Below are 19,461 nucleotides of genomic sequence, written 5' to 3'. Positions count from 1 at the left end.
ATAAACTGGAGCGAATAATAAATTCTTGAAACAAAGAGACCAGACATCAGTGTCCATGATTAAAATATGCTCGTCGCCTACACACAGTTTTAGCAGCTATTTTGTTGGGTGACTCAAAAAAGCATGAGACAGCTAGCTACGAATTTATTGGCACATAGCTATGGCTGAGATGTGAGACACGTCCATACCTCATGCCTCACTGACCGAGGCATGAGACACCATATACCTCGTGCGGCACTGATATCAGAGTTTGATGGCAATGGATAGACTCTGAGAAAGGAAATTGGAACAGTTACACTTTGGGCCTTATTCTGGCTGAATCGGACGGATGCGTATTTCAGCCAGCCACCGAGTGTTCTTAGCCCCGCCTACCGTACAGATCGCTCACGGCCTCCGAATGCGGGAAGACTCAGAGCGAATGGACCGCGAGTGGATGTTTTATGTGAACACATCCCCCATCTGTGGGAACCTCCCCCATTCTCCGATGGTCGCCAACCATCGAATGATGGACCAAGCGGTCAGGCAGCTCCGAATGCTCCAGACCACTCGGACATTTTTCCGTGTGAAAGCAGGGATATGGGCGGGCAGCTGGCATCCGGCTATGTCAGCTCTACGCCCCCCACACGTGCGTCATGGCCGGATTACTAGAGGTCCGCCCAGCGTTTTCAAGGGAACGCCCATGAAACGTGGGGCGTACGCATATGGTAATGAGCCCAAACAGCCCTTCACGCCCCTCTCCACCCTCTGCTCGGATGGTTCTGACCGATCGTTTTCTGCACGGAATTCACGCCGTGTTCGGACGTGCGAGGTGTTCGCACATGCGCAGAAACGCAAACACAAAACATCGGCCGTCTGTCCGTACACGCAGCTGTTTGACTCAATCAGAATAAGGGCCTTTGTTTGAACTATTTATGACTTTTAAACAACAGATATAAATGTCAGCCATGTTCTTCGTAATGAGACTCATTAACATCTGGAAACGGAATTATCAATTGTTTCTCTCCCTGCTGTACACCATATGAATTGTTACAATGATACAATACATCCAACTTGTATATTATAAGGCTTCTGCACTAAACTGGACATCTGTTCTGTCCAAATAGTACTTTAACTATGAACAGTTAAATAGCTGCATTGCTTTTTTTTTAATTGTGCTGATAAGGATGTAAAAGTCTTTTGTTGCTTATGAACGCTACAATGACATTTAATGCCTCAACCATCATCTTTTGAACAATTAACTTAGCAGGAAGACAGAAAAGAAATAAATAAAAGAATGTTGCCGGGGAACACATTTGATACCTGTCTATTGCAAGGTATCAATCTGGGTTGCCTTGGTGACAACATCTTGCCTTCCTGGGGACCATCTCTGTAACTGTCGTTACCATGGCGACCCATCAGCCAGAATAACTCTGTAACTGTAGTTACCATGGCGACCCATCAGCCAAAATGGATCGGGGGTCACTGTCCAGGAACCCCAATAGGATACTGTACAGCGCCTGTATGTTCTGCTACCTCTGGCAATTGGGCTCTGCACTTATTTCATGTTGTCCAATATTCAGGATGTATTTTTTTAAACTCAGGAACAGTGTGTGTGTGTGTTTGGGGGGGGGGGGGGGGGGGGGTGGAGGGGGGGGGGGGGGGGGCAGATGTTTGGGAAGCAGTTGCCTAGGCAACAGAGTTAGGGCGTTTAAAAGGGTGGTTGCCGTGGAGATGTGGATGCTGACGGTTGGGAGGACAGATTGGCTTCATGCATACCCGCAGGCTTTGTCAGTCAGAGATTCCTGCCTCCCTCACCTTCAAGATAGCAGCAGCATCAGCATCAGCAGCAGGGAGCAGAGCAAGACACAGCGCAGTACCAGGCAGAACAGGACAGGGGGCAAGCGAAGGGAGGCAGACAGGATACATAGGCAGGGAGAGCAGGCTGGAGAGGTGGTGATGCTATAAAACCAACATCAGGGAAGATCTCTGCGATAGATTAATAATACATTCCTATATAAGTGCACGGAGAGGCGGAGCACTTGTCCAAGTGAGAAAGGGGCAGGGGAGAGAAGCGAGAAGACGAATCAGAGGCTGCTCGGGGAGAAGGATACGTGGGGGGAAGAGAGAGAGCAGCGATCAGGCATTTGAACGTTCGGAAGAAGCAGGAACCGTTGCTCCATTCAGCATCCAGAAGAGGCGATAGGATAACCGCCGGCGGTGCAGTCGCGAAGACAACCGACCCACTTCTGACACCTCCACGCCACCTCTGTTGAACATCGCCCAAAGGGGGTCGGTCGCAGCGTGGTCCCGGCATGGCTACTATCACCTGCACGCGCTTCAGCGAAGAGTACCAGCTGTTCGAGGAACTGGGGAAGTAAGTCGCCGCAATTTCTCATTGCTGCTGTTAACGACTGCCAAGGTCACGGCGATCGGTATTACCGCGGCGGTGGTATGCGATCTAGCGATGTTCTGCGCTCGCTGTGCTGTGCTGTATTGTTTGGGGGTAGGTATATTAGTGACCGGCCAAAGTTTTCTATTGGGCTAGCAAGGTGTGTGCCTGACGTGGGCATGGGTGATTTGTGCCACTGGCTAATTATATACTGTGTGTGTGTGTGTGTGTATATATATATATATATATATATATATATATATATATATATATATATATATATATAAATATATGTATACTATATATATTAGATATATTACACACACTCTATGGCAGAGGCAGTAGAGTTGGGGCTCTCCATCTGTTGTGTGGAGTTGTAAGCCCCCAGCAGAATTGGCATGTTCTCCAACTCATCCTGAAAGCCTCAGATCAATGTACCTGTCTGCAGTTTGCACTCTGTAAGGTATAGGTCAGCCTATTGCTTTGCCATCAGTTGTATATTATTTGTAGGTGTTCGTGGAATATAGGAGAGAGAACAGTAACAACTCAGTAAGTATGGTGGAGGTGAATATACTGTAACCCCTTCATATGCTACTGTATATCAATGTCCAGTAACAGATTGAGGTCAGTGGCATGCTGTCTGATCACAGACACTGGGGTCATCCTCTGCGGGTTACTAACAAGAATCAAGGACACCTAACTGGCAGGGAATCAGTGCTATGTACTGAACAATGTCCCCAGTAAAAGGGTTTTCCCAAACTCAATTCTCAAGCCACCGTGACAGTGTAGGGTTCGTCAGGATATCCCTGCTTGTGCATAGGTTATATAATGAAACTGACTATTAATAGTTCACTTGGTCTTAATCATGACATCCTTAAAACCTGCACTGTCGATGTGATAAATGAGTTTGGGAACTACTGGTATTTGCTATAAACCACAATGTGCAGCGTATCTGTGATTACAGACAGCACTTACCTATAATTCCACTCACCTTGATCCATCTCACATTAGTTACCTATATACTGTACTGTAGGAATGCAGCTGAGCGAATGGCATCAGAGATAATGATCTGCTATGTAGCCTAATGTATCCTAAGGTATCCTAAGCCTAAGGTATCTTTTTGCAATAACTTTGGCTGTTTGTATACGACAACAACGCTGCATATATTACATTGGATTTACAAGTGTGCTGTGATTACTGTCATTGTAGCCGGTAGCATCTGGGAATTGTTAAATAGGCAGCAGTGCTCACATCTAGGCTCCCAGCACAGGAGCAATCCTGTGCTGGGAGCCTAGATGTGAGCACTGCTACCTATTTAACACTGTGTGTGAGATTTAATAGGATGAGAGATTCAGAAAGTGTGATATTTGGTAAGAAATCTCCAGTTTTTTTAAAGCGGCAATCATTTACACTGCAAAACTAGTTTGATTTTGCAGTGTAAATGATTGCCGCTTTAAAAAAACTGGAAATTTCTTACCAAATCTCTCACTTTCTGAATCTCTCATCCTATTAAATCTCATCCTATTAAATCTCACCCTACATGTCGAGCTTCTATAGAAACTAAGGTTGCAGAGGACTCTTAATCCACCACCTGTTCTAAAGCTCTTTCATCCACTGATATATTTCCAATCGCTTCGTAATAATTAAGAACTCCTACTTCAGCTACTGTAGGTCAATCCATTTCCAAGTACTGTTACCCCTGATGAAGTCATGATTGACGAAACACGTTGGGTTTCACCATCTTAATGATGTGCTCTTAGCTGTATATGTATATGAATTCTGGCAGATCATTGTCTACATGCAAGGACACTGAAACGGTCACATTTTAAACCTATAAATCAAAAACATTTTTTTAAATGATTATTTTCATTGAATGTCAACCTGAATCCTTTTGACACTAGCACCCTCAGAGATATGTATATCTATATCTATATCTATCTATCTATCTAGATAGATATATTTATATTTATAAATTATGCATGTGGCCTGCTGTTGTGAGTCTAGTTTATATGTTTATATTATTGTTATTATTATTATTAATAATATTATTATGACATAGTACAGTATATATTATATAAACTATATTTTAAATGTGAATATATATATATGTATATATATATATGTGTGTGTGTGTGATCTTTTTACTTGTGTATGTATGTATATATATACTGTATATATACTGTATATAGACAGTAGAATGTCTCTTCATGACAGTAAGATTCTCTAATCAAGTTTTTAGACCCCCTCCCACTCTGTTTTTAAAGTGCCAAGAACCGAGACACTTAGCAACCTGCAGGTGTCTCTTAACTGGCTCAGGCAGAGCAATCTTACAATCTCCATGGCGAGTGGATTGTCGTTCATTTGAGTATTTTTATCTGGAGAGTCTAAACCCCCAGAGAGACAGAGGCTAAAGTAGATATAGGCAGAAATCGGAATTTGATACACCCAAAGCCAGCTAGAATGGATGCTGATGACAGTTTCTTCCCACCCACTGCAGTGTAATGACATCCAGCAAAGACAGGCTTAATGGGGTACCCCCGCACTGCACTCCACAGCATCCCCTAGAGATTTATAGAGCGCCGAATGGTACTTTACAGAGAAATCCCATGGACCTTTTTTCCTGTGTGATAGATAAACAATTGTTTTTGAAGCCTAGATATGGTTCGCCAGCCAAGTGCTGTCTCCCTTGTTTGGATGCATTTGTTTTAAATTAGATGAATTAGTGGCTGGAAAGTGTAGCCCAGGTTTCCTGTGGCTGGCAGAGGGAAGAGGAAATTGTAACAGCGTGGGTCCATTGACCAAACTATACTGCAAGCACCGCTTTGTTTATTGAGCACCTGTCCTGTGGCCAACAACGGCTTACACGAAAAAAGCATCAGAAATCCATGCTTTTCTGTGTAGATAAGGCTTTTGCAGTCTGTGCAGTGCTTGTTTGACTTTTTGGTGAATGCAGAAATATTTTCTTTCCGAAAGGAAGTCTGAGATTTACAAAGGTTTCAGAAAACGTATTTCGGTGGTGCAACAGTCCTCCCCGGGTTCTCTAACATGCTTGCAATTATATGTGCACTATAGGCGCTGCAGATTGTCCTTGATGTTACGTATGCCATTGCCTGTTTGTGATTTCAGCATCATATACACTTGCCATGGAATTTCCATGGGAAGACGGACCCAGTACCGCTTGAGTACCTCATCATGCCCCAGAGTTAGGGGCAGGGGGTTAAAGGGAGCTGAACAGCATTCTCAACAACGAGTTGCACGTTGTCCCCAGGGAGGGCTCCAGAGGAGGGTCTGTAGCACAGTTCAAAATGTAAGTAGAGGAGCCACACCAACTACCACCAACTGCCATTCTAAACTGACTCACTGGCAGGTTGTGTGGTTCCCCTATTTGAATTTTGAACTGCCCTGCAGCTCCACCTTTAGAACCACCACTGGTTGTCCCCATTATGTCAAGGCCAGGTCTATGTCTTTGGATACAGATTCCTAGCCTCAGCAGCATGAGCAGCCCAGGCATCCTTTATAATCCAGATTATACTCAGATGGCCAAGGTTCACACAAGTGATCCAACGCTCCACCTTTGGGCACAGCAGCGGATCACACAAGCATGCTGGAGGTCCCTATTACTAAATGCCTTTTGCGGCTTTTGTGTAGTTTCGCACAACAGCTGCATCCAAGGTTGCTGTACGAACCGCACCCATCTCTGAATCTGGCCTATAGCCTCAGAGCTATTAACCTGAGTTTCGCCCTACTCACTTCCCTGCTGGCTTCTGTGCAATAGAACTGTGCATAGTGACTATTGGTAGGCCTACTACTTTTTTCCCTGTCCATTCCCTAATATTACCACTACCCTGTCAGAAAATTCCCAATATAGGAAATTACACCAAAATGCAGTCTCCTCCAAAATGACAGGAGCCAGGTGCATTATCCTGCAGCACTAGGCTTCTGTCACTGAGCAGGAGCCAGCAGTGCTGGAAGAGTATTTGGAGGCTGTATGCAGAGTGAAATATCAGCAGAGGGGCTCCTCCAAGGCCTGTTAGGAAGCCACACCCCTTTTTCAACCCTGATACCACCACTTTCTCTGACTACCATTACCTGTGAGAGGCAGAATTGGGAGGAAGTAATCAGTATGCAGGATTGGCGGTGTGCAGTATCGGAGCAAAGAGGATGGGTAGGAGTGTAAAAGAGGTTAGATATGTAAATGAAAGAGAAGTGGATGAGAGATCTGTTGGAAGGAGGAGTTGAGGTTCTTAATTGGCGTACCAATTTTTAGGTATTAATCTGTGAGGGTAAATAGTGGTCGATGCAGCGACAGAGTCAAGATCAGAAGTAAGGGATGCATTGTATTGGGAAGTGGTTTGTTCTGGGCATGAGAGAGAGAGAGTGGGAGAGAGAACGGGGAGGATAGGGAGTTGGTGTCAATAGACTCAATGTTACGCTTAGTGATGGCAGCTTTAAGAGGAGAAGCAGATGGAGAAGCAGAGAGATAAGTTAAAAGAGCAGGTGATGGTCAGAGAGGGGGAAGAGGGGAGATGGATAAATCAGAAATATCACAATGGTAGGTGAAGACCAGATCAAGTAAGCTTTAATTTACATGTGAGGGTGAGGTGTTCCACTGGGAGAGGCCAAGTGAATATGGGAGGTGGGGGGCGCGATTTAGAGGCAGATGATTCTGGGATGTTGAATTTACCTAAGATAATGAAAGGAATGTCAGAATAAGGGAAGCGAGGAAACCAGGAAGAAAAGTTGTCGAGGAATTTGGAGGGATTCTTGAAGATGAACAGGTGGCGAATGAGCAGCAATTCGGGAGGTGGGGTATATGTATAGACAACCTGGAGAAGCTCATCTGACCGAGTTGATCGCAAAGATCAGCTCTTATCGGTACAGCTGTCCTTTATGGTTCTAATAACATATTATGATACATATGCTATTAGTATCAATACAGTGTTTGGCGGAATGTACCTTATAATTATTTCACTTGTGATTCTGTGAGGAGACCTGCAAAAAATGCACTGCGTTGGGTCCCGAGGACCGAGTTTGAGAACCTGTGCTGTAGAAGGTTAGTTCTGATTTTATTTGGACAGTCTCAATGAACAGACGTTTAAAGGGTTGGATTTCCACCAAAAAGTTGGAACTTCTGGGTGCATAAGGCCAGCGATTGGCAAAGTTTGACAGATCGTAATTGAGTTTGAGGGGAATTGAGGCGGAGCTTATTTTGTCCTAAAGTCACATGTCGAATGGGTATATTTACTAAAGTGTGGGTTTATAGAAGCGGAGACGTAACCACTCAGAATCTAGCTGTATCTCCTAGAAGGTGCCAGATAAATGAAAAGTTAAATCTGATTGTGTAAGGTGCTCATCTCCGCAACAGGAGCGGTGGCAGAGAGAAGTGGCATCTGGATTGATCTACTGTAAGATGCGTTGGCTGCCTCTTGGCAGTGTTAAGGCAGGAGGGCGTCACCAGGTGCTACTTACTCATTGGTGGAGGAGCCACAGTGCTGTGCTGTGGAGTCTGAACACTAGAGCACTAAGGGCCAGATGCACTAAGCTTCAAAAGTGATCAAAGAGTGATAAACAACCAACCAATCAGCTCCTGCCTGACATTTTTCAAACACCATGGCAGGTAGGAGCTGATTGGCTGACTGTTTATCAATCTCCATTTTTTCACTTTTGAAGCTTAGTACATCTGACCCTATGACTCTACGGCGCATGCCAAGATTTCCCCTTTTTACGGGATCTAACTGCCATCGCTGGGCCCCAGAGGGTACATATTGGAAAAATGGGTGCACCCATTATAGATGCTATTATCTAATTCTATTTTTTACAACTGCGCTTATTAATTTCCAGTGGTAAATGTTGCCCATCTGGCACAATCGTTCTGTTATTGTTACTGTTATACTTGTTATATGCATTAATAAGTGCTCCTTTTTATACTACATCATTGTACACACACCCAGCACAGCCGGCAGGGGTGGGGGGCGGAGCCGGGCAGCTCCACTAGCAAATGGGAATGCTGGGCGTTCTCATGCAAATTAATCTGTGATGCGGGTGCAGGGGGCGGGCAGCTGACATCTCCAGATGTCAGCTGCCCGCCCATTTCCTACCCATCGTGCATGCATATGTAAGTGACTTGAAAGTCACTTTTATATGCGCGCACCTTCCACATCGACATGTGATGTGGGCGGTTCCTCCTGCACTGCAAATGGATGTTTATGTTAAACATCCATTCACAGCCTTCAGTGGGAACACACGCCACAAGGGGGGGGGGGCGATGCATATTCGCAGGTGGGGTTTGAAAATCAACCAGAATAACCCCCATAGTTTGCAGACCTGAGTCTTGTGCCGGCTCTAAGGTGACATAGCCGGCTGCGCACCAAAACACCTTGTGGAAATTTTTAACCTCCGCTTATAGTTCATTTATTATGCATGACTTATGCTAATTCTGTGTTAACAGGATTTAGAAATCTGAGCCTTCAATATTTGTAGATTCCGCTCATCATTGTACAGAAAAGAGCAATGAGTGAGACACTTCTTCCGGCGCAGCAGCCAAAAACAATCTCAATGTTTGATGGGGAGACACCCCTCCCCCAACAACATGCACAAAAAAGAATTTCAAACAGAGATATCTTAGCGCTTATACAGATAAGTACTTCCCTTTGGGTGAGTAATTGTTTTCAAGATTGGGTCTTCTGATGTTTGTGGGTCCAATTCTTTAAAAGAGAATCCTCATATTCACAAATTCCTGTGTAAAATATGGGGAAAGAATACATGAAACAATATTTTAGGAAAGTTCCAAAACACATATAATGGAATCTTGATCTGTTTTTTCACCCATGTGATTGGGCCTATAAAGCTTGTGTTGACAGACCCTTCACCGATATATGAGGGTTCCGCTCATCATTGTATCCAGCCTGATCTGCATAGGGAGCTGTATTAGGAAAACCTGGTGCATCATCTGTTAAACACTTACTATACAGCACTATGGGTGAGATTTAATAGGATGAGAGATTCAGAAAGTGAGAGATTTGCTAAGAAATCTCCAGTTTTCTTAAAGCGGCAATCATTTACACTGCAAAATCAAACTGGTTTTGCAGTGTAATTGGAGATTTCTTACCACATCTCTCACTTTCTGAATCTCTCATCCTATTAAATCTCACCCTATGTTTCTGATTCAGCTTTATTAGCATGAAAATGGGCACCAAAAATACAAAAAATAGAAACCACACTTATCAGGCGCTCCACTCCTTTTTACAGAGAGTCCTCCAAATAGATTCATGCAAGAAAAACAAAAAGTGCAATAGTGAAGTACGTTTAAATCTACATTTCTGATTTTAATGCACACATAAAATCAATACACAATAAAAACAATTCATAAAAACATATGCTTCTTATGCAGCACTGATGAAATTGCTTTAGTGCATAAATAATCCTCAATGTAGGTATCAACGAGAAATTACCGGCTGTAGTGGGAACTGATCAAAACACAGTCCCAAAAGCGCATGTGACAATGCTCGGATGGTACCACAGCGTCTCCCGGCTCTCTCCGTCCATCAACCAGTGAGGAATTCAGTTGCCCAGTTCACCAACGCGTTTCTTCCTTTTCCTAAGGACTTTTTCAAGGTGTACCAGTGAGAGGCAAGTGAACTCCTTATATACCCTATCCCGTATGTCAGGCTGGATTCTAATTAGTAAATTCCTACAAGTCCCATAATCCCTTGCCTGCATACGGGCTTCCTTTCAGCCACCATTGGCTGACAGGGTTACCATGGCAAACGCCGTGTCCTGACGCAGCAGGACGTCCGGCAGCCACTGCATTCCTTCCGGGTGTAACCGCGATCGTGCTCCCCTTCAGGTGTGTCTTTGGGAGCTGATACGTCACTTCCGGCTTTCATCCACTGGATCCATCCCGCTTTCTGCCTTGCTATGGTGATGTAATCTACATGGATGTTCATTTGTTTTGCTGCGTTAATGTATTTCAGCCTCATGATGTAGTATCACCGATTCCTTCTAAAAGTGGTATATATAAAGAAATTTGAGAACAATAATATAAAATGATAAAACCACATTAAGAACAGATATACCAGTAAAAACTATAAAAACCATTTTATTTGGAAGTCCGAATTTAACCCGTGGGGAATTAAAGTGCCTAAGGGCCATATTCAATGAGAAAAATTCTCTCTCGCCATGCACTCGCCCTGTTCCGGAGGGCTCGCTGCCACTCCTGCTCCCACTATTCAATGTGGTTAAGACTCGCCGCCACTCGCGGCGAGTCTTAACCCCTGCAGCGGACGAGCATCCGCGGTAGGGAGCTGGCGGGGAGCCGGGGGACGGTGGCAGCCAGGGAGATTAAAGTCTCCCTGGCTGCCCCAGAACATATGTGGAGGGGAGGAGGGTTCCCCGGGACCCAGGCAGCACAAGCTGCCCCCCCCTATAGCCAGCGGGGGACCCAGTATTCAATGCACCCGATCGTGCATATGTAATGATCGGGTGCAGTGAATATATGAATATCTAATGAGCGGCTCGAGAGCTCCAGCCCCCTGCTGGCTGCTCTGTGTAAAAAATTTTTTTTTTTTTTTAAATATATATATTTTTAAATTAAATATATATTCATGTGCTATAAGCACATGAATAAAAATAACATGCCCCTTCACAGAAAAAAAATCCTGATTTTTTTACACCAAAATTAAAAAAAAAAACCTTTTAGTTTAAAAGTTCACATTCCAGTTCTCCATGAAAAGATGGAGAATTGCTACACGGAGAGACACGGCGAAAATCACTTAGAAAGACGTCAAAAATATCACATTGAATAGGGTGGTTCACTTTTGGAGAGCAAAATGCTCCTTCCAACGTGAAAATAGCACAAACTCGCCATAAAACACGGCAAATTTTTCTTATTGAATATGGCCCTGTCGTAGATCATTTGCATTTCTGCTTTCGCAAGTGGCTTAGCTAACCCTTTTTGTCTCCAATTTTCTTTGATCTGTCTTAGACCGCAGAAATTGGGGTACTTGTGTATTTTGGCGGCGCCCCCGATGTCCGTCGTATGATGAACGTATCGCATCGCATGCCATGTACCCGATGGCATGCGATGCGACGCGATTTTGACCCCCTATACGATAAAAAATCGTATAAGCACCCTAAAGGGTGCTTTTGAGCACCCTAATGGGTGCTTACAATGTTAAATGCACCCCCACGCCACCCCCCCACTATAAACGTGAACCCAAAGCGTGGCGAGCGCAGCGAGCCCGCGAGGGGCGGCGGTACGCGTCCTACGACCTTTTCATACCCCCACTATCCACGTCGGCGTGGAGTTGAGAATAGAATAGTGTGGCGAGCGCAGCGAGCCACCGAGCCCGAAGCGTGGCGAGCGCAGCGAGCCCCGCGATGGGACGCGGATACCTTCACAGGTAAACGCGTCCCTTCGCGGGCTTCACAGGTATCCGCGTGCCCTCGCGGGGCGCGCTGCGCTCGCCACGCTTCGGGCTCGGTGGCTCGCTGCGCTCGCCACACTATTCTATTCTCAACTCCACGCCGACGTGGATAGTGGGGGTATGAAAAGGTCGTAGGACGCGTACCGCCGCCCCTCGCTGCGCTCGCCACGCTTCGGGTTCACGTTTATAGTGGGGGGGTGGCGTGGGGGTGCATTTAACATTGTAAGCACCCATTAGGGTGCTTAACATTGTATAAACACCCATTATGGTGCTTATACAATGTTTAATCGCATCACATCGTATGGCATTGTATGCCATGTACAATGGCATACAATTTCAAAATTGTATGCCATCGTGCACTATCGTACGATATCGCGTCGCATCGCATACCATCGTATGCGTTATGGTATGCGATGCGATGGGCGCCGCCAAAATACACAAGTACCGAAACTGGCTATACCATCGGGATTACAATTATGGTGGGTTCTGAAATGCTCGGACAGTGCATGGGTAGTGACACCTTTCCTAATATTTCTAAGGTGTTCACCCAGGCGCACTTTCAGTGGCCTGGATGTGCGTCCAATATACCATAGGCCACATTTACAATTGATTGCATAAACGACACTACTACTATTGCACGTCACAAAGTCTCTAATTTTAAAGTCTTTTTGGTTAATAGAGACCTCTGTGATTTTGGAAGGAGGTCCTTGTACAGCCCTACACCCCAGACATATCCCACACTGAAAGAAACCTTTTGATTTTATAGTTGTCATCGGTTTTGTGGGTTGCACTGCACTTCTTACTAAATTAGTTTTAATTGTGGGGGCTCTTTTATGTATGCATTTCGGATGTGTAAGTATAATATCCCCTATAATTGGGTCCTTCTTTAAAATGCCCCAGTGCTTCTTCAAAGATTTCTCCAATAGTTTATATTGACTGCTATATGTCGTTACAAAAGCCCAGCCAAATTTGGTGGTATCCTTTCCTTCTATGTCTCTGGGTTTAAGTAAATCCACTCGGTCTAGATCTGCCACTTTGTTTCTCACCCCGTCTATGATGTTTTCATTATAGCCGGATGATATGAACTTTTCTTTCATAGTGCTTGCCTGATCTCTGTATATTTCTAACTGGGTACAGTTTCGTCTCAGGCGCCTCAGGGATAGATTTGAGCCAGTCCGGGTGATGGCAGCTTTTGGCTTGGATGTAGGCCCCCGAATCTGTGGGTTTGCTAAAATTCATTGTGTGGACCTCATTATTTTCAATATATACCGATATATCTAAAAAATGTATCTTCTTAAAATCTTTTTCAAACGTGAATTCAATATTGAGTGGATTATCATTTAAATATTTTAAAAAATTCTTCTAATAAAACCTCACCCCCTTTCCATATAAAAATCACATCATCGATATAACGTTTCCAGAGCACCAGGTTCGCCCCAAAGGGACAGTGGGTCCAGATGTAATCCTCCTCCCACTGCCCCATGAATATATTTGCATAACTTGGGGCGAACCTGGTGCCCATCGCCGTCCCGATGTTCTGAAGATAAAAATTACCATTAAAAAGAAAATAATTGTTTTCCAAGATAAAAAGGACTCCCTCTAATAAAAACTCCTGGAGATCTTTGTCCAAAGAACTTTTTGTTAGTGCTTTTTTTAATGCCTCTGTCCCATTTCGATGGTCAATGATAGTGTAGAGGGATTTTACATCTGCTGTAATCAGCATATATCCCTCTTCCCATCGAATCCCTCCTAGGTTGTTCAATATATCCCTAGTATCTTTAAGATGGGATTTATTAAGGGTGACTAACGGCTGCAGAAAGTAATCGATATATTCTGAAAAATTTGCTGTGATCGAACCGATACCCAAAATGATCGGTCTCCCGGGGGGGCACAGGGGATCCTTGTGGACCTTTGGGAGGATGTATATGACTGGAATGGATGGGTCCTCGTTGAATATGAAGGAGTGCTCCTTCTCTGTGAGGACCTCCCTGTTTTTGTACCTAGTCAAAAGATCTTTGATTTTTTCTAGGATCCTTTTTGTGGGGTCCCCTCTTAATTTTGTATAGGTGTTACTATCCTCCAATTGTCTATAAATCTCCTTGTCATAGTTTTCCTTAGTCATTATGACAATCCCCCCACCTTTATCTGTGGGCTTTACCACAATTTCCTCGTTATCTCTCAGATTTTTTAGAGCGGCCCGTTCTTTGAATGTTAAATTGCAGTTTGCTACCTTTTGTTCCATTTATTTTATGTAATCTGACACGAGACGGAGGAACGTTTCAATGTAATTACCCCTTACATGGGCCAGGTTGAAAATTGATTTAGATTTGAAAGGGGTACGGGGGTCTTCCTCAGGGGGTTCTACTGTCTGGTTTAGGAAAAAATTCTTTAAACTTAGCTTTCTGATAAATTTGTTGAGGTTAACAAATGTATTGAACTTATTTAGAGGGAGGGATGGGGCATATTTCAGCCCCTTCTCCAGGACAGCAATCTCCGCTATCTCAAGCTGGTGATTGCTGAGGTTGAATATTTTTATTTTGCCTGTTTTTTCAGCCACATTTTCCTGTGTGTCTCTAATTTTTCTCTTTTTCCTCTTAGTTCGTTTGGGGTTTGGTTTCCTCCTTATCCCACCCCTTGTCCCTCTTCTTGTTTTATGGTTTATCTCGGTCTGAAGGTATCCCGTCGGTTGGATAAAAAAGCCGGTGATGGCAATCCTCTCGTAAGGAGTCATATTTATTAGCATGCTCCCATATTCTATATGGTCCTTCCCTTTTTGGACATAGTTATTAAATCTATCTCTTCCATAAGGACGAGATTGGTATTCACGATGGTCAGTTTGAGGATGATAGTCCCTATTGATTCCATCTCTCTCTGTTTCACTGCAGTTGGAGCAGATGTAAAATGAACAGAACGACTTAGGTTTAGATGGGGTGTGTTTAGGGCGGACAATTGGGTCCTAAAATTGCCGGGATTTCGGGATTGTGGGCAGTGTCTTAGCACCATTAGCCTGGAGGAGTGAGCTCCAGGGGAAGAGGGACTCGGGGAGGAGTCAGGATGCAGAGCTGGAGCCCGGTGGAGAGAGCCGATAGAGGGACTCGCGGAGGAGTCAGGAGACAAAGCTGGAGTCTGGTGGAGAGAGCCGATAGAGGGACTCGGGGAGGAGTCAGTATGCAGAGCTGGAGCCTGGTGGAGAGAGCCGATAGAGGGACTCGGGGAGGAGTCAGGATGCAGAGCTGGAGCCTGGTGGAGAGAGCCGATAGAGGGACTCAGGGAGGAGTCAGGATGGAGAGCTGGAGCCTGGTAGAGAGAGCCGATAGAGGGATTTGGGAGGAGTCAGGAGACGAAGCTGGAGTCTGGAGGAGAGAGCCGATGGAGGGACTCGGGGAGGAGTCAGGAGACAAAGCTGTCTCATAAACTTCCTTGTTACTGATGGTTGAAGTCCAACTACACATGCACAGAGTAGTTGTAACAGGGCATGCTGGGAGGGATCTGTGTCAGATTCCTAACACAGCAGCGCTATGAAGAGAAGCCCATAGAGCTTGCATAAACCCCACAGCCAGGCCTTTCCCAGGAGCTTTAGTGCATTTGAAAATGCGGGTTAAAAAACCCCCGGAAAATGGGGTCTTTACTGCATTTAGGGGGCGATTCTTTAAGACAAAAATGCAGTAAAAACCCCCGTTATCTTTTTATTGAATTTCTGTATGCTCTAACCCCCCTCCGCAGTGGCAGCGCTGCGGAGGGAATCACCAGCAAAAGCTGGCGATTCCCTGCAGAAGCCTATGGGCTTCTTACCGCAGCTCTGTTTGAGAGATCCGTCACGGATCCCTCCCAGCATGCCCTGCGGCCGGCGCGTCACTGCGCATGCGCAGATGGACTCCTGGTTCACAGACCCGGAAGTCCAGTGCCGGCACCGCTTCGCAAGGGACAGCTCTTAATGCAATGCGTTAATAACAGCATATGTTACAGCATATGCCGTTATTAAAAATGCGGTGGCCGGCGAAGGGGCGCGATAATGGGCTACGGATGTTACAACATCCCGCCCTTATTGTTAAGTACATTCTGTCTCCTGTTAGGAGTCAAGATGCAGAGCTGTAGCCTGGTGGAGAGAGCCAAGAGAGGAACTCAGGGAGTATTCAGGACGCAGAGCACTGTGAGTTGAACTGGAGGGAGACTGAGCATCATGTCTGGACACATTAACTTTTCATGACTTGAATCATTCAAACATCTGCAAACTTCAAGTCAATGGGGTATATTCAATGCGGCGGGCGAGCTGCGACAGGGAGCAGTGCTGCCTGCTCACTGTCACAGCTCACAGGGTCAGTATATTCAGTATTCAGCTGACCCCGTGCACACGCCGTTTCCCCCTTGCTAGATTTTTGGCCATATGGGATGTTGCTATGGGCAACCAATCAGAATCTACTTATTATTTATTTAGCACCATTCTAGAAGATAATAGACATTGGGCCAGATTCTCTCAGCTTCGAAAGTGATAAAATTAAGAGTGATAAACAGCCAGCCAATCAGCACCTGTCTGACATTTTTCAAACACAATCTGTGGCATGGCAGGTAGGAGCTGATTGGCTGGCTGTTTAAAATTTCCCTCAGAGTTGGCTGTAAATTTCCCTCAGTGATTGTAGCATATTAAGACATAGTTTAGGTCGTCATGCACAAGGTCGACAGACTCAGTGACAAAATTTTGACACATGAAAAGGTTGATATGTTTGTCTTTATTTTCTTGTCAATGTCGACACCTGACCACATCGACATATATGGTGTTGACTTATTGGCAGTCAACTAAAGGTGGCCATACATACGCAGATTTATCTGCAGATCTGTCTGGTTGGAACAAAAACCTGGTAATGGATGACAGTTGACCATTTGCTTGGAAATGCTGGAAAACTGACAAACTGTCACTCTGAAGATCTGAAGATAAATCTTACTAGTGTATGGGCACCTTTAGACGTAGTAAACCAACCATCGGGATTCCGAAGGCAGCAGTTATAACGGTTACCACAATAAGACATTTCTTGTTGCACAGAGTTATTACAGCAAGTTGTGTTTTTGCTTTATTGCACAGTCCTGCACTTGCCCCCTGGCAGTTATATTACTGGCAGATTTATTGAAGATCTGTCTCAGTGTCTCCTCCTGCCTTTATCTCCCCTTTTCTTACTTATTGCAAAGGGACTCTCTCTGGCAATACATGTTCTGGTATGATTAGAAACAAATATTGTAAATTGCTATCCTTTAATATTAAGTGGAAATTGCTGTGTTACTGTAGGTAGGAATCCTCGCTCCGGATCATCTCTCATTGGGATGGTTCTTGTGTTTTTCCACCGTTTTGTATGATTGAAGGAACTTAAAGGTTGTGAGATTGATCCCTCATTATGGCCCTTATTCTGATCGGTGCGGCCGGATCCGAATATGCGGCCAGCACCGTGCGTTCTAAACCCCGCCTTCCATACGGATCGCCAACTCCGTCCGTACGCGGTAAGAAGCTGACCGAACGGACCGCACGTGCATTTCTCATGAATACACCTCATCCATCTCAGGGAACCTCCCCCATCATTCGATGGTCGCAGACCATCGAATGCAGGACCGAGTGGCCAGGCAGCTCCCGCAACCTCAGACCACACGGGCATTTCTCCGTGCAAAAGCATGGATCTGGGCGGGCAGCTGACATCCGGCAATGTCATATGTCCGCCCCCCACACGACACGGGCATTTCTCCGTGCAAAAGCATGGATCTGGGCGGGCAGCTGACATCCGGCAATGTCATATGTCCGCCCCCCACACGTGCGTCACGGCCGCATTACCATACGTACGCCCAGCGTTTTCATGGGAACGCCCATGAAACGCGGGGCGTATGCATATGTTAATGCGGCCAAACAGCCCTACACGCCCCTCTCCACCCCCTGTTCGTAGTGTACACATTTCATGCGGAATTTGGACGTGCGTTCCGTTCGCACATGCGCAGATATGCCTCTGCACATGCGCAGACACAAAACATCGGCGGCACGAACGCACACGGCCATTACCGCACCAACCAGAATAAGGGCCTATATTATGACATCACAAAGCTCTTGTGATACATTTTATTGGCCACAGTATGTTGTCCACGCATAATATATATGTCTTGAGATAGTCGTGATTATTTTTTTGGAACAGGTGCAGGGTTGCCTAACCTCCCGGTAAGGTGAGAAGGATCCCCCCTCCCGGAAAGGGGGGAATAGCTCCCAGAATCCTGGCCATCTCCCATGACAAACCCCCCCCCATTTCTTGGCAGATGGGTCCTTTGAACCAGATGACTAGAATTGCGCCTTTTTAGCGCTGCCCACCTCTGTGCAATGCCTGAAAGTGCCCATGAGGACGCCATCGCATTGGCCATACCTCCAAAATATTATGATCCTCCATCGCTCCGCTCCCATCCAGCCCCTTTCTCATCCCTTCAACGGCCTGCCTCCTTGCCTCAAGGAACTGGGCAGCCAGAAGAGGGCAGCCAGAGGGCAGCCAGAAAGTAGGCAACCCTGAAGTTGTGGTTCTAATTTTTATGATAGTAGAGTTTTTTTGTGATTGTTGTAATTCTTTTTTGTGATAGCTGGGATTCTTTTTTGCCATAGTTGTGATTCTTTTTTGTGACAGTTGTATTCTTTTTTTTGTGACAGTTGTGATTCTTTTTTGTGTAATACAGTAGTTGTGATTCTCTTTTGTCATAGTTGTGCTTTTTTGTGTGTGATAGTTGTGATTCTTTTGTTGGTGACAGTTGTGATTCTTATTTTTATGACAGTTGTGATTCTTTCTTTGTGTGATAGTCGTGATTCTTTTTTTTTTTAAATACATTTGTTAAAACTGGCGATAAACATCCTTTATTAACACATTTTATGCAACAAAGTACTGACGTGGAGCAGTAAGGGTTAACCTACTAGATGAGTCTGCATTCTCACTGGAACTGAGAGCTCAGATTTGGGCGTCTCGATCCATGAACAACAGAAAATAAAGAGAAAAAAAGAAGGGAAAAAATAAAAAAATGTTGAAAAACTTTTCAATGACTTTATGTTATTGCCATCTTTGGATAACAATGTTATTGCTGGTGGTAACCCTTTTCATATTTTGGGTGATGAGATGACTGGCCCTGTGGGGTTCTTTGACAGTTGATAGATAGATCCTTAAGGGGCTGATGTAAATTCTATAAAACTTTAGGTAGAAGCTGATTGCTATGGGGAAATTGTCTACTGGTCCACTTGACTATTTTCCCTGCTTGATATATTAGTAGTGCCAGTTACATATCATGTCCACAGTAGTGCCGTTACAGATGTCCCTAGTAGTGCCAGTTATATATCATGACCCCAGTAGTGCCGTTACAGATGTCCCCAGTAGTGCCAGTTACATATCATGTCCCCAGTAGTGCCAGTTACATATCATGTCCACAGTAGTGCCGTTACAGATGTCCCCAGTAGTGCCAGTTACATATCATGTCCCCAGTAGTGCCAGTTACATATCATGTCCACAGTAGTGCCGTTACAGATGTCCCAGTAGTGGGAAGAGGCTGGGAGTGGAGTTCAGCAGGCACATAGGCAGCGGGAGGGGGGTACGCCGGTGAACCGGCGAGGGGAACAGGTCACGTGCTCGGCAGGAGGACCAGGCAGCCGCAGCTTCAAGGAAGAAAAACCCA

At 45.1% G+C, this 19,461-nt stretch overlaps 1 protein-coding gene across 3 annotated transcripts in view; it reads left to right on the top strand.

The window, feature by feature from the left end:
* The first annotated feature begins 1,711 nt into the window (after positions 1-1,711).
* The window catches only part of CAMK2A (calcium/calmodulin dependent protein kinase II alpha), a 175,115-nt gene continuing 157,365 nt past the window's right edge, over positions 1,712-19,461 (top strand). Inside the window, exon 1 of one of the 3 annotated variants that reach the window (XM_083181523.1) lies at positions 1,712-2,353. In XM_083181523.1, coding sequence (XP_083037649.1) covers positions 2,292-2,353 — 62 coding nt within the window. In that variant the 5' untranslated portion in view covers positions 1,712-2,291. The remainder of the gene's footprint in view (positions 2,354-19,461) is intronic. The other 2 variants (XM_083181521.1, XM_083181522.1) reach the window with 2 other exon arrangements.

This window comes from Crinia signifera, chromosome 4 (genome assembly GCF_055691185.1).
Source record: "Crinia signifera chromosome 4, ASM5569118v1, whole genome shotgun sequence".
Classification (NCBI taxonomy): domain Eukaryota; kingdom Metazoa; phylum Chordata; class Amphibia; order Anura; family Myobatrachidae; genus Crinia; species Crinia signifera.
Note: the sequence above shows the minus strand (reverse complement) of the source record. Positions and strands in the feature narration are given on the sequence as shown.